A 15636-nucleotide genomic window follows, 5' to 3' on the forward strand; every position below is an offset into this window, starting at 1 on the left:
AGGCTTTACAGGGTGACTCACAGCAAAGCATGTGCAACATATTTTAGCGTGTTTTTATTCTCCTGACTCAGTAGTGCTGGTACTTTCAGTTTTAAGAAACAAATCTTACATAGTGCAGCTCTACTTAGATTGTAAATATGTGATGGGCTGTATGAAGTGCCGTCGGGCAAGCAGGTAGTTTGATGGTTTCTTCTCTCTTAAAAGTACGGTAGAATTCTGAAATTTAGACTGAACTTTTTGGCAGAACAAGTACTACACGCTCACAAATAATAGTTGGTAATTTCTCAGAAGTCTTGTGTACCCTGAATATAAAAGTCTTATATGTAAGGGACCTTTATCTCCACACGCAACACTGCCTTCAGACATATGGTATCTATGGCAACTCCCACTGGGATCACTCACCATCCATACCCTTTCAAGACCCATAATGTTCTGTCCGACTGTCAATACTCTCTCTATTTCCCATCCAAAAAGAGTGAAACATGGTTCGATTGTGCTTCTGTCTAACTCTACTCCATTGTGTGACTAACAGCACCTTGCCTTCCAGGCTGCTCTCTTGGGGGCCATTGAGCTCTGGCACCACAATTGTCCCTGCTGCCTGCTCCCAAAAGAGCCTTTGCAGCTTCAGCCACCGTTTCTCTAAATGGTGTCTGATTAAAAGGATCCTTTAACTGAACAAGCAGCGGCTGAACAGAGCAGCTGGTTGGAGACAAGCACGTCAAAAACAAAAGAGGAGATAAAGAGAGCGAGAGACAATTGACCTCAACCATTAATCTAAGCTAGCTTGCTTGCTTTCTGCTCCCCACCTACTGTTGGGTGCAGATTTGTAGACAGCGGATGGAGGAAAAGCACCTGGCTAGTTTATGGAGCTAATAGTAAGGCAGCCGCAAAACCGTGTAACCTATCAAAGGACTTACGATAGCTGCTTCAACAAGCCAGATGCTATGAAAGTGATTAATGTCGCAATGTTTTTCGCTGAACAAGAGAGCGCTGTAGGCTGACCTGGGGTACAACAGATTATTCTGATGCCCAGATAAACCAACCGCTGTTACAGTGACAAACTCCACCGAGAATCCATACGGGTTAATGAACAGGTAATCAGTTAACCGTAGGGAAGGAAATAAACACCACAAAGAACATTATACAGTCTAAGAGCAAAGGGGTAGGGGCTCAGGACCCCTGTGGGGTCCATCTATGCACGTCTGGGTGGGGCCAGGTATAAGCATATATATTCAGTATTATATGTTCATTATTAAATGGAGTATATAAGGACAGACCACTAAAGTTACCAGCCCAAGTTAAAACAAACATAAGCGCCATGAACCAGGCTAGCTTTGGCTCAATGTACCTCAGTAGCCACCGCTGTCCACCACATACTTCTCAGTAATTCTGCACACCCATGTGTGGTTTCTCAACACTGCCATGCATGGCACTGTCTCTCAGAGAACATGGATAAAATAGATGTCTGCCTTATTGTTCGTCACATTTTAAAAAGAAAATGATCACTTCTCATTAGTCTCATTAGTCTGTTGCATCTGAAGTAGTTCACTTTGTTCTGAGGCAGCGGATAAAAAGGAATGGCCAGTCTTTTGGGGTTAGCCTTAGCCTAATATGGACACCAGAGTGATTGCTGTGCTTGCTCTTGTGAAGTAAAAGAGGCTGCCTGACCCTATCAGCTGCATCAGAGTCAGGGCCTTGCACGTGCAACAAGTCCTGGGCAAACTTGTACTGATAGCGTGAGACATTTTCAAAATTCCAGTAGGCATAAGTGTATGGGATGCACATATGAAACAAATGACTCAAGAAATGCACTGACACTGAAGTTAGCATCTTATTCAAATTTCCCGCTCCACCTTAAGTGTTGCAGCGGTTACATTCAGGCGCCAGCACAGCCAGAATGTAACTGCTGTTCATTGAGGTGGAACAGAAAATTTTAACAAAACGCTCGTAGATAAGAAGCCAACATTTAACGCCGCTTTTGCTGGGCCTGCAGGGCTCAAGTTACATTGACATAGGTTTATCTGTATGTTGTTCAGTTTTGTTTTTACTGTTTTGCACAATAAAGTTTTACCGATTCACTTTGGATGCTAAAAACGGTTCTCTTAAAGTGAAGGGACATCTCAGAACAATAATCCACTCTTAACCTAAAAAAAAGCTTTACCTAAGAATCTTAAAGGATTTTATGCGAAAAAATACATATACACCGCAATATATATCCCAAAAGAGTCAGAAATTGTATTTATACTGGAACCATTCAAACATACCATAAATGTGGTAGCTGTTTTTACAGCAATTCACTTTTCAAAACTTACGAAAAGAATGGTCAGCTTGTTAGGTTTTGGCAGCACCATCACCGATTGGCCTTGAAAAATAAGAGTGAATCAACAAATGTGACGGCCCTTACACTAGCGAAGAAACTATGGACAAGCTAATGGCTTGAGCTCCTCAGGCCTTATAGGTTTCCAAAGCCTAATTGCTTCATTACTGCCATTTAACAGGAGCAATTAATTATCCAATCCCCAGTGATGTGACTGGATCGTTAAAAGTTCACAATCCGTTCCAGGCTCAGTGCACTGCACTGTCCCATCATGTCCAGCACAGGCCCGTGTCCCTTTGTGTCCATTCATCCGTGATGGCGAGTGCGGGGGAATCATAGCTGCTGGAGCGCTGCGCTCTGGGGCAGAGGCATATGCAAAGCAGATGTCACACTGCGGCTATAAATAGAGTGGACAGGGAGGCGACTGCGGCTGTGACTGAATGTGGTTGAGGATCACTGCACTCGTCATCACTGTTAGTATGCGAGGGAACTGAGGAATGATGCCTGAGAGGTGCACACACTGCACTGCTGACGCAGCGCCGCGGGTCAATAGTGTTTTCTACAGGCTGCCACAATCTGCTCAGCAGTGACTTTAGACAAGGAGGTCACCCTTTAGGTGTGATGGCAAGATCACATATCTTTAACATGAATTGTGAATATGATGTGCTCATGGATGTGTTTACTTATTCTTTTAACAATATTTTATAAACTACTACTAGACCACTTCCTTTACCTGGGGCCAACGCTAATACCAACATTTAGAGAACAGTAGGGCCGCATCTCCTAATAATATTCCTTGTGCTGAAGAAGAGTGTCTCACCCTTATTTAAACGGGCCAGACGCAATTTTCATTCAGCAACTTTACATTTTATTCATGAAGATTTCAGTTCAAGGCAGCTGTTTCCACAGGCAAGACTCTGGGTTTTCAAACAGCATTAGCCGTTCTTAATTTTAATCAGGCTCTAATGACTGTGTTCAGAGCAAAGGCAGTCAGGGATAGTGACACTGGGATTCGAATTTCTCTTGTACTTTCCAGTTGGTACATACACCGATCAGGCATAACATTATGACCACTCCTTGTTTCTATACTCATTGTCCATTTTATCAGCTCCACTTACTATAAAGGTGCACCTTGTACTTCTACAATTACAGACTGTAGTCCATCTGTTTCTCTGCATACTTTGTTAGCCCGCTTTTACCCTGTTCTTCAGTGGTCAGGACCCCCATGGACCCTCACAGAGCAGGTACTATTTGGGTGGTGGATCATTCTCAGCACTGCAGTAACACTGACGTGGTGGTGGTGTCTTAGTGTGTGTTGTGCTGGTACGAGTGGATCAGACACAGCAGTGCTGCTGGAGTTTTTAAACACTGTGTCCACTCACTGTCCACTCTATTAGACACTCCTACCTTATCAGTCCACCTTTTAAATGTAAAGTCAGAGACGATAGCTCATCTGTTGTTGCACAGTTTGTGTTGGTCATCGTCTAGTCCTTCATCAGTGGTCATAGGACGCTGGTCACAGGACGCTGTTGGCTGGATATTTTTGGTTGGTGGATCATTCCAGCAGTCCAGCAGTGACACTGAGGTGTGTAAAAACTCCAGCAGCACTGCTGTGTCTGATCCACTCAGACCAGCGCAACACACACTAACACACCACCACCACATCAGTGTTACTGCAGTGCTGAGAATGATCCATGTATATACACATACACACACACACATTTTTTTTTGGAGTAACTACCCCATCACTGACCACAACTCATATAATGCTGACACAGATATTTGATTTATTCTAAAAATGAGAATAGCATAAAAACAGTGAACCTAAAAACTGTACACAACATGGTTTCACATACCTAAGCATTTGCACAGCCTCAATTCTACTGCCTGGGAAAAGTGCAGACTGTATATAACGAAGCAAGCAGCATAGAGGTGAAACTTGAGAGCAAATAATGGCACTATTGCCCTTTTACAAGAATGGAAAATGGGAAAGGAAGATAAAGGTTATTGAGCCATACATTCCCATATGGTCGGAGTCAATAGTGCAGAGGATCAAACTCTGCCTGTCGTTACGTTAACATTTTGCTTAGGTTGTTCTTTCCTCTCTCTGACTACTGAAAGTGTAAGAGGAGGTCATTCTTTCATTCCAGGGCATTCGACTAGAAGAAATCCTTTGCTATGTAAGCACATGTGTGTCAATATGCAATGTGCTTTGTTACCACAACCTATGACTGGCACACATGCGCACATGACTGCGGCTGCAAGAGGGCATGCGTGTCACCCTGCGAGCAACTCATCTGTGAAATTAATTACGGGCCGCTCGCATTCATTCCTCCAGTGATATGATGGAGGGGGCAGCATGATTAGGCAGAGGAGGAGAAAAAGCGGAGTGTGCCGAGTGTTAAAAATGGGCTTTGGAGCCCGCTATCGGCTCAGCTCATGTGTGAAAGTGTTGCAGGTTTCTCATTAATCCGCCCTATTTTTAATTGACAGCGAGAAGAGTGGGGAGCCTTGTGCACGCTGTGCGCATTTCACACTGAGATGTAATAGGGCGTTTGTGTATAAGAGCAGGAACATGAATAAAACACTAAACTCGCGGCGCATGCTGGTGAGTTGGAGTGTGTGCACAAAACAAGTGCTGGAGTATTGCACTCCAGGCTGCAATCCATGCATGCACACGTGCAGCCTTAATTAAATGCCCTAATCAGTGCCGGCCTAAGCAGCGAGTACAGCTTCTCAAGGAGTGCGATTGGGGAGGCTGAGAGTGTGATCATTAAAATCCTCCAATTAGCTTCAAATCTTGAACACCTCGGGCAGCGACATTAGGGCGTGCAACAGCAAACTCCAAGCAGAGCCCCAAAATAGCCTGGCACATCAAAATAAACGGCCAAGCCTGAGGGGCCTAAGCGTATCCATGTCTAATCTGGTTACGTACACAAGCTGGCCACAGGCACCCGCTGCCAGAGCTGCGCGACATGCAAGGACAGCAGCACTCTCTGACAGCTCTGAAGCACTGCTCCCTTACTGCCAGCCTTTCCAAACACAAGGGCTCAGCTACGATTCCGACAAACTGGATCACACAAAACTTCCTCTAACCAGTCTGTGTACCAGCTACGTGCGAACATTCATTCTCAATCAGAAGATTTTTCATTACGCCTTTTAACTTCACATGAAAGTGTGATGCCTCCCTCAGTCATAAACTGTAAGGACCAATTAGGTCAAGAATTTACTCTCAATAGGAGACTCAATGATGAGGAATTTTTCAAATAAGTTCATATGGCTTCATACAGTCATGTGCCCTAAAGGGCTACATATACAAAAACACTTTCTTTGATTTTAATTTGATCACACATGGCAATTTTTAATCCTGAGGCAGGCTATATGCACACCAAGTTGGTGGTTTATTAGACACACCTACACTGTATCTAAAACCATGGCCATTAGCTGTGAAAGGTTTCTTGTTATGGTATGTAAAGATCCAGTGCTAAGCCCAGTGCACTAAACTTTTTGGGTATCCTTCCTTAGAATTTTTTAAAAGAACATGTAAAATGTGCTGTTTTTACTTTCTTATTTAATGTGAGGTTCTACACATTGACATAACGCGCAGCAATTTAGCACTGTCGATTTGCATGTCTCGGCATAAACAAAATCATAAACAAAAGAAAAGTAAAAATGCTGCTTGTCTACAACCCAAGAAGTTTCCAAGAAGTGGGAAAAATGTAAAAAAAAAAAATAAAAATAAAAAGAAATAAACAGAATGCAATGATGCAAGTAACATATACCCTATATTTAACCGAAAATAATACAAAGACAACATACCAAACGTTGAGACTGAGAAATTTCAGTTTTTTGAAAAATCTATGTCTATTTTGCATTTGATGTCAGCAACATGTTTCAAAAGTTGCTCCAAAACCAGTGTATACTGTCCAGCATTAACGGTGCCTTAACAGATGTGCAAGTCACACATGCCATGTGCACTAATGCACCCCCATTCCATCATAGATGCTGGCTTTTGAACTGTGTGCCAGATGGTCCTTCTCCTCTTTGGCCCAGAGGACGCGACTTCCATGAACAATTTCTAATTTTGATTCATCAGACCACAGGACACTTTTACACTCCGTCTCAGCCTTAAATGAGCTCAGGCTCAGAGAAGGCAGCAGTGTTTCTGGATCCTATTTATATTTGGTTTCTCCCTGGCATGGTAGAGTTTTGACTTGCAGTTGTGGATGCAGCGAAAAACTGTGCTCACAAACAATCGCTTTCAGAAATGTTCCTGACCCCATGCAATGAACTGTTTTTAATGCAGTGCCGCCTGAGGTCCTGAAGATTACGGCTAGCCAATTTTGGTTTTAGGTCCCTTTGCATACAAAGATTTCTATGGAATCTGTGAAATTTTTAATGATATTATGTACAGTAGATGATTAAATCCCCATGTTCTTTGCTATTTTACATTGAGAAAATGTTATTGTTGAATTGTTGCACTATATGTCCACCCAGTCTTTCAGCGTGGTGAACCCCTCATAAACTTTACTTTTGAAAGACTCTTTATACCCAATCATGTAACCGACCTGATGCCAATTGACCTAATTAATTGTGAGATGTTCCATGTGTTCCTTTATTTTTTTTTTAGCATTACACAACTTTACGGGTCTTTTGTTGCCCCGTCCCAACTGTTACGAAACATATCACTAGCATTAAATTCAAAATTTATATATATATACTTTGTTAAAAAACAAAATCTCTCAGTTTCAACATCTGATCTGTTGTCTTGGTATTATTTTCAAATAAATGTAGGGTTTACATGATTTGCACATCATTGCATTTTGTTTTTATTCACATTTTGCAAAGTGTACCAAAAAAAAAGCACTCTGAGTAATTATATGAGTGTCCTGGTAAACATTTTTAGAGGTTCAGGTCATTACAGTCTGAAGCTGTGTTGGAATCACTCTAAAGTTTGAGGAGTGGGTGGATAGGCCTCTGAATGAAACAGATGGATAGTGAAAGTTATGTGCAAAAGAGATGGAATGAAATGTGTGACATGTAATTATTATATTACCAGCTATGCCTACCAGTGAGGCACATTTGTAGGTATATATGGGAAAAGACCCGAGTAAAGCAAAATGAATCTAAACAAACCTATTTTCAAACAGATATTTTCGTTTTTTTAATGAAAGACTTAAAAATCAATCAAGTTACAGTTCCGCCAGGAACTTCCTATCACAAATTTATGCAACTTCAACCTCACAATTGCATCCAATCACCACATTAATCCTACGTTAAATGTGAAAGTCTTATAAGTGCTTTCACAACTATTACAAGTGTAAATGTTGTATGCTAGAAATCCATGGATAATGCAGAGTAAACACATTTGCCAGTTAATGTCATTTAAAGACAAGAGACACAAACTGCCTAATGTTTTACATGAAAGCAGGGTGGAAACTGTATTGTTTACTATGCAACATTGCTGACCACAAACAAAAGTTAATGTTTTTCCATCATGAAACAAAACGTTTATGGATTTATTGATTTAGCACGATTTCTATTGTTGCAACGAACATATAATCAATAACCCAAATTTTTAAAAAATATAAAATATTTTTTTAAAAATATATAAAAATTATATATATAATATACATATATACATATATATATATATATATATATATATATATATATATATATATATATATATAAATATTGCACTAAATATTTTACATATCACCCAAACCTTGTTTACAAGGTGCTACGGGAGGTTCTACAAAAATAGGTTTTAGAACCCTTTATTTTACTTCTTTTCCTCATCATCATCCATCACTTTGCAGATGCCAGGAGAACACTTCTTACTAGAATGTATAGTGCCAACAGTGAAGTGAACTGGAATCTTGATTGCAAGCCAAGGTTTCTCAAAGAACAACAGTGTCTGACCTCAAACACACTCCTAAATCCTAAAGTGGAGGGTGTTATAGCCAGAAAGGGATGCCGACTCTATATTAATGCCCATAGTCTTAGAATGGGATGTCCAACAAGCTCATCTAGGTGTAATGGTGAAGTGTCCAAAGACTTTTGGCCATATAGTGTATCATTTAAAACACTGTATCAATCTGTTAGTCTGTAATAAAGCAGCAGTCTCTGTACTGAAGTTTCTAAACCATTAAAGCAAGGTCTTCGAGGCATGTGACCCTCACATTGTTCTTAGACAAGAACCAACAAATAAAGGTATAAACCATATTTAAATTATTTACCTACATTTGCGTTGTTTATTAACAGTTAAACTAAAAATGTACTGAAAGGTGTAATCAAACAACTGATGACATTATGGCATATTCTCAAAATGCATTGTAATGTTAGAATGTAAGAATATAACATAGTTCATGAGAATTAAAGGCCACATCATACCTGCCCTGCCTCATGTAACAGGATCTCTAGCTGGCCCACTGACAAAAAAAGATGCCTGTTCACCCTTGGGCGCATGTATAGGATAATACTCCACAGAGCTCTACCTTACCTTAAGGCCATTCATTTTAGAAATCCATTGGCAATGCAATTTAACACCTTCAATTAGTGCAGGGTTCCTTGCTGATACCTGTACTAAAACCTTGAGTGTCAGCTGACACCAACCTGATCTGATTTTCTTTCCATAAAAACCACCAAGTTTTGAAATTAAATATTGTATATGTATATGTATATATACACCATGCTAAAACCACTCAAACTCTCCACTACTGTACGTGAATCACCACGTGATTCCTTATATTACCATTTTGCTTTACATTTTACAATGCTATAAGCAATTCTGTCCTATTTTAGGCTAAACTTGTAATCAGATCAGATTAATTTTTTTCCCCTCTGATATCTGATCTAGCGTTTCCTGCTGATAATCAGCCTAATACCAATACCTAGTATCAGAGCAGTGACACCTCTAAATCCCAGTTTGTATTAATGCTAACCCATAATTCTCAAGGAAGGTTCAATATTAAAGATTGCCCGAATGCCTGGGGCAAATCACATGGTAATTCGAGACAGTGTTGAAAATCAGTTGTCCATTCAGGCAAGCTGATGTTTTGGCGTTCTTGTTAACATTCAGCTCTGTGAACCGGCACTTGATATTGCTTTTATTCGCTTTCATGTCCAAACACCCCCTCTTTGCAGGAAAATGGTGTAATCTAGTTGTGCACCGAGATAAATCTAGCCAATTGCATTGTGTGTTGATAATCCATTCTAGCGCGAGGCCTGATTCCAAATGCCAGCAAAGCCGGAGTAAAAGCTGAAACGAATAAGAAATTCCCTCGTTTGTCTTGGGACAATTCCGACACATCCACACCAGAGATATTCTGTAGTTCGTAGGTCTAAAACCAGACAAAACCAGAACACTGATGTGAGAAAAGTCACCAGAGTGTTTTGAAAAGACCCCCCTGTGATCACGCATGAAAAACTAAGAAATTGTTTGGAACAGTTTACTCTTTCCCAAGCTGGGGAAAAGGTTTGTTGAACCCTGCCCAAGTACTCCAACTCTGTGCTTAGTCTGATGGGGCTAGACGTGATGTCGCAACTAGAACATCTGGGGACAACCAAGAGAAAACTTGGACTAATTGTGGTAGGGAATATAGATTAATTAGAGTGTGACATTTCAAACCAATCCACCGTCTTGTGAAGGTGATGCTCAAAGTAAGTAGCGATGGTGCGCTCCTCAACATTGTGTGATGAACAACAAGTGTGTTGTTAGCCTATGGATGTAAAGTAAGTTTAGCATGGCTGAAAAGTCCCACAAAATATCTAATTAACCATGTAGATGTATATCACATTTGCAGAGAACAATACATGAGGTGAAAATAACATTACCTCCTGCACAGGAAAAATAGTTCCATTAGCCAGTGATAGTTTCGCTAGCTAGTTTGCTGTGCTTGTATTATCGATTAAATGGCACAGACTAGACGACTTTAGGGAAAAGCTTTAGAGGGGATGTTCCTTGTTAGCTGCAGATTTTGCTGCAATCCAGCACCAAAGTTTTAACAAGTTGGGCCCAGATGTGTCCCCACCAGACAGCTCTGTGCTAAAATAATACCTTACAAACCTGACATAGTTCGTTTTCTTCAAAGTGTTTCTTTTCTTTTTTTTTAAAGGGTAAATTATCTAGTACTCTAAACATTAACCAGACAGAATTTGTTTTCAGCTGTTCTCTCGAAACTATCTGAAGCAGCGAGCAACTGAAATGCACAACTATTAACTGTCCGGACTTCAACACCACATGTAAAGTACACTATATGGAAAAAGCACTGCTTGACAATTATGAACAGTTACTTATCGATACTGCTCAAACTGAATAAACATAGTTGTGTGACACAAATACAGGTATACCGACATAGACTATCCCCCAGTACCTTCAACCACAGACAAAACCATAAGGAGTTAGTGTGGCACTCTGATTCTGTGGAAAGCTGCTCACGTATCTCTGGCACAGCCAAAGGTCACCGATCTTCAACTTGTTACATAACCGTTCAACATGAGCAAGAGGAAACCCAGTCAGCAGTAGATTGCAGTAAAGTACATTTTCTCACAATTCTTTAGCTGACTTTTCATTTCCGCACCGAATAAAGTTTGTCTGTAAAATACAACACGGAACTCATCTTCTCTTATCCCTTCCTCAGAATGCCACTTGCTGCTAAAAACCGAAACACTGAGGTTTCTGAAAAACAGAAAGACTTTTTAGTACTACCTCAATTCTAAGAATTGCCCTCATAAAGATCTTCCACTTAAAATAACTTGCTGAGTGGAGGCACATGGCTGTTCCCAGAAAGCCACCTTGTTTTTACAACAGTGCTCTGATCAGCTATTGGCTGCAAGAAGTCTTGAGCCAATTATACACTTAATTCAGTTAGTCATGGGCATCAGCACAGCTGACAGAGATGTTGTAAGCTAAATACTTTCCTGTAAAAATCAAACGTAAATGTCCAGTCCATGGATGGGACCACTCCGAACATCATGTTACACTTTTCTTTCCCCCAGAATCAAACATTAGACTACATGCCCCAATTACAACGCTACAGAGGAAGGAAACACTATCCATAGGACAAGCAGTGATCAGCTTTCAGAGCCCAGAAAGCACAACAAGGATACAACTTTAATGTACTGATGATGCAACTCCAAAAATGCTACAGTATCGTTACAAAGGAGGAATGTCATCTGCATGGCTGAATGAATTAAAGCCATGCAGGTTGGGCACTTGTGCAAGAAAGGTGACAACACTGTGTACAATGTCAGTTGGTAGAGTACAGTGTAATGAAAATGGGCTAACCGAAAACTTAACTCATGCCATCTCTAAAACTGAAATTTGAGCACCTCTGGTTAGAACTTTGATAAATGGCTGACAACCTGGTGACCCCCATTAAACCTACCTCATCACTGACCATGATACTTCTGTTCAGAAAGGTCTGGTTTTATCAGCATTATCCAGTCTAGCAACCTCAAGTCACTTATAAACCTACAATGAGGTGCTTTGTGAATATAAACCATGAGAGTGCTGATCCTAAATCTGTAACTGAAGACTTTAATTGGCTTAAATGGTGCGGGTGAATGTGTAAGGACAGCCAGTGATGAGATAGTTGGCTCACTTTGTGATCCCCATCCCTAACTCTTCCTTCCAACCCAAGGACAGCAGACAACATGCTGACTAAGCTCTGTTTGAGTCTATATCATTCATGTTTCTTGTTCTTCCCCTGAGGTTTATTGATATTTCTATCAGTTTATATACAAAAAATGTCAGAATTCATTTCTACATTACCATTTTCTAACTTCTTTGTCCCTTCGGCTGGCTTTATATGGTGAAACTTAAAACTTTTCAACTAGTTGTTATGAACTGCCTGCAACATAATTTGCATGCAACTTGACAGTTACACAAAGGGGGGGTCTTTACCAAGTAACAGCCTTGTTTTACTTTCTTGCCCATTAACCCAGTAAAACCAATCATTTGAAAGTATGTTATTTAGTATGATCACGTGACACGTTATTTGCATTTTGATGGGCTGTTTTATGAAACTTGATCTACAAAGTTGAAATGCTTGCAACTGTTGTGGCTGCATTTCAAATGAGTTGTAGAACACTTTATATTATGCAACATGAGTGCAACTTGGTTTCATGTAGGTTTCAGGCAACTAAAATTAAAGTTGCATGAAAGTTCTACCCTGTAAAGCCAGCCTTAGAAGTAATTAGGCTGTAGGGCTGAAAGAGTAATTATTTTAAGTTCAAAATTGCAATTCAAGAGAGGGCAATTTTTAAATCGCAAGAGCCGCAATTTTTTTTATTTAAAGCCTGTGTTATCAAAAACTCCTGAAGCGCCTGTAGATAAATTAGAACCTCCATGTGTTGTGACATCACAACCACAACTTACTGGCAGTTTGGCACACTTCATTGAAGGGTCAAGAATCAAGCCAGGAAAGATGGATATTCTGAACAAACCAGGCCTAAATCATATATCTCAGATAACAATTGGAATGTAACTGCAGTCACAATATTAGTCAGAAAAATCACAATCAGATATTTTCCGCATATCGTTCAGCCCTATTAGGCTGGTTTGTTACTGTGCCTTTAAGGCTGATAGATATAAATGGTATAAATGTTTGGGCAGTCTAGTGACCAGTTTAAATCTTTGGTCCTCTTCTGAAATGCGCACATGAGGACTTATCATACTCGCCACCAAGAAAGGGTCAGAGGGCTGCTGAATTCTGTAATTTATCTAGGCTGTAAGGGGGATAGCTTCAGGCTTCAGCAGACTTTGCTTGTGGAGTTACCCAAAATTCATAGCTAAGCGCATATGGTAACATAAACAAAACGAGAACTTCAAAAAATTACTAAACAATGGTTAAAAATATTTCAGACAAATAAAAGGTCTTCCAAAATACCAACCCTGAAAGTGGTCTTAGATGAGGTGCCAACATACTGGCACTTTTTATATGCCTGACATTGTGCACTTCAATGTACGTCAGAGAACGGAGGTCCAAAGTCCACAAGAGTGGACGCCGCTGGGCAGGATAGTGGAGATTTACATTGGGCATAGGTAAAAACCTTCCTTATATCCTCAACGTGAATGGGCGGGGCTAATCTGCTGGGGTCTGAATAGGTGGATGTGTAAACGTGTTGGTTTTGTGACGTCACTAGAACAATGTATTCAAAGCATATCCATGGACCACATGGACTGGAGAGTAGGCAGTATAATTAAAAGACTTTAACAATGTTTACATCCTACACCAAACTCTAAATGCAAAAAAGCAACAAACACTCTGGAGCCCAGGGGCTCTTCAAACGGAAAAGAACTAGAGGAGGAGGGAACAGGACTGTTCTGTTCAGGACTGGTGTAAATACACAACAGGTGGTGTCAAACTGGTACAGAACAGGGTTTTTCATTTCAGAGCATCCCACTGTCAGACACGCAAACACCTGTAGCATGAACTTCAGCTAATGGACACACACTTCCTCCTCAACTCCTCCCAGATCACTTCGCTCATTTCGGCGCCGTCAAACCAGTAAAAGAGTGAGATAAGATAGAAAGATAAAGTAAAGAAAGAAAAAAACTGCCACGATGTGTTTCAAACGTTCGTCAGTTCACAGTCTGAGGGGGAAGTAACCTATATGAAGTCTGCTGAACTTTCGCTTTGCCTCCTGCAGTAACTCCGCTAAGCTAACCGAGAGCCGAGCTCCTCTCCTCTCTCCTCTTCTCTTACCTTACATGGGAAAGGCAGCGTGGAGGCGACTTTTTCCATCGCCAGGTTCCTGATGCTGGGTGTCAGAGGGCCCCGGCACGTCGGGCAGCAGCTCAGCTTCTGGCGACACTGGTTACACACCAGATGCCCGGCCTGGCACTGCAGGATCGGCGGCAGCACGTAGTCGAAACACACCGGACACTCGAACAGCGCCGTCAGCTCGGCCGACTGTCCGGGCAGAGCAGCGGCTGCGGCGGCGGAGGTGGGCAAGGCCACGGCGGCCGCGGGCACGGAACTGGAGCCAGAGACCGAGCCCGAAACCCCCGCTGCCGCCGCCGCCGCTGCTGCTGCTGCCGCCGCGGCCGCAGCGGCTGCAGCAGCGGCGGCAGCCGCTCCACCACCGCCTCCTCCTCCGGAGCCGCCGTGTTTATTCCCTCCTCCTGCCTTACCGGCTCCCAGTCCTCCGCCCGCTCCACCCGCTGAGGACGGACGGCTCATGGCGAAGGTTTAGAGCGCGTACGTTCGAGCCACGTCTGGTCTGGAGCGCTCGGTCTCACACATACTCACACCGGCAGCTCGTAGTACATACACACACCCGCGGATACAACATGGCCGCCACTGTTTGAGAGAAGCGAGCGAGGCCATTGGCTGCGAACGCTGTGATTGACAGCTGTGTCAGCCAATGAGGAGGCGAATCGATCCGCTTATGCAATGGCTGGGTATTTACACGCATGGGACTTGTAGTAAGTGAGCGAGCGAAAGTGAAGAGATCAGCGTGACTGAGTTCACCACACGGAGCGGGAGCAGCCCAGCAGGACCGTCTACAGTCCAGCACAGCGTTTACTGCAGTAACCCTGCAGGAGAAAAGACACGGACTGAGAGGGTTTACAGCACATACAGTCAGTATTTATTTAGGGACAGGCCGCTAATATCCTTTTAGATCTGAACTAATCCCTATTAACCTTAAGGTTAACATCCTGATTTCAGACAACGACACTTTTAAGTCTTATTGCTGGACCTGAACGATTTGGGCAACGATTTTTCTTACCAATATTATGATTCAAACTTTCTAAAAATTGAGGTTCAAGTTTTTTTTGGCCAAGAAGACCAGCATATACGCTTTTCCTGGCTTGAGGCTTGAACACTGAACGTATTGTACCAGACTGACATCAGTTGTTTTTATGTTTTCATGTATACAGTAGTTGGGTGTTTGGTTGCTTCTGATTGGTCCAACTCACAGGTTCCATGTTATAAGGTTAAATTCCTCATCTTAAAACCTGTTATTGATCATGTAATATATAATAAAAACTGCAAACCGTGCAATACGATCATCACAGAGCATTCCGTCTTATGTGTCTGTATGAGGCCAAGGGCAGAGGTGAACGTATTTCTTTTGTTCTACACATCTATTTCCTACAATCACTTATTCACATTTTCAGGCGCAAAGACACATTCAAGGACTCTGAATTAGCGTTTATTGTGTCTTTTGTCTACAACAGCACTGGAGCCCCTCAGTTGCATCAGAATTCACGATTTTGTGTCATTTTTTATGTTTTCATATTTTCCCTCACTACAATACCCAGCATGCATTACACAAATACATAATTCAACCAATGGGAGTCTCAT

At 41.7% G+C, this 15636-nt stretch overlaps 1 protein-coding gene across 1 annotated transcript in view; it reads right to left on the reverse strand.

The window, feature by feature from the left end:
- Nucleotides 1-14593, reverse strand: part of siah2l (seven in absentia homolog 2 (Drosophila)-like) — a 34629-nt gene extending 20036 nt beyond the window's left edge. Inside the window, exon 1 of the mRNA XM_036587489.1 lies at nucleotides 14032-14593. Within this exon, the coding sequence (XP_036443382.1) occupies nucleotides 14032-14508 (477 nt within the window). The 5' untranslated portion in view covers nucleotides 14509-14593. The remainder of the gene's footprint in view (nucleotides 1-14031) is intronic.
- Between the last annotated feature and the right edge of the window lie 1043 nt (nucleotides 14594-15636).

This window comes from Colossoma macropomum, unplaced genomic scaffold (assembly GCF_904425465.1).
Source record: "Colossoma macropomum unplaced genomic scaffold, Colossoma_macropomum, whole genome shotgun sequence".
NCBI classification, from domain to species: Eukaryota; Metazoa; Chordata; class Actinopteri; order Characiformes; family Serrasalmidae; genus Colossoma; species Colossoma macropomum.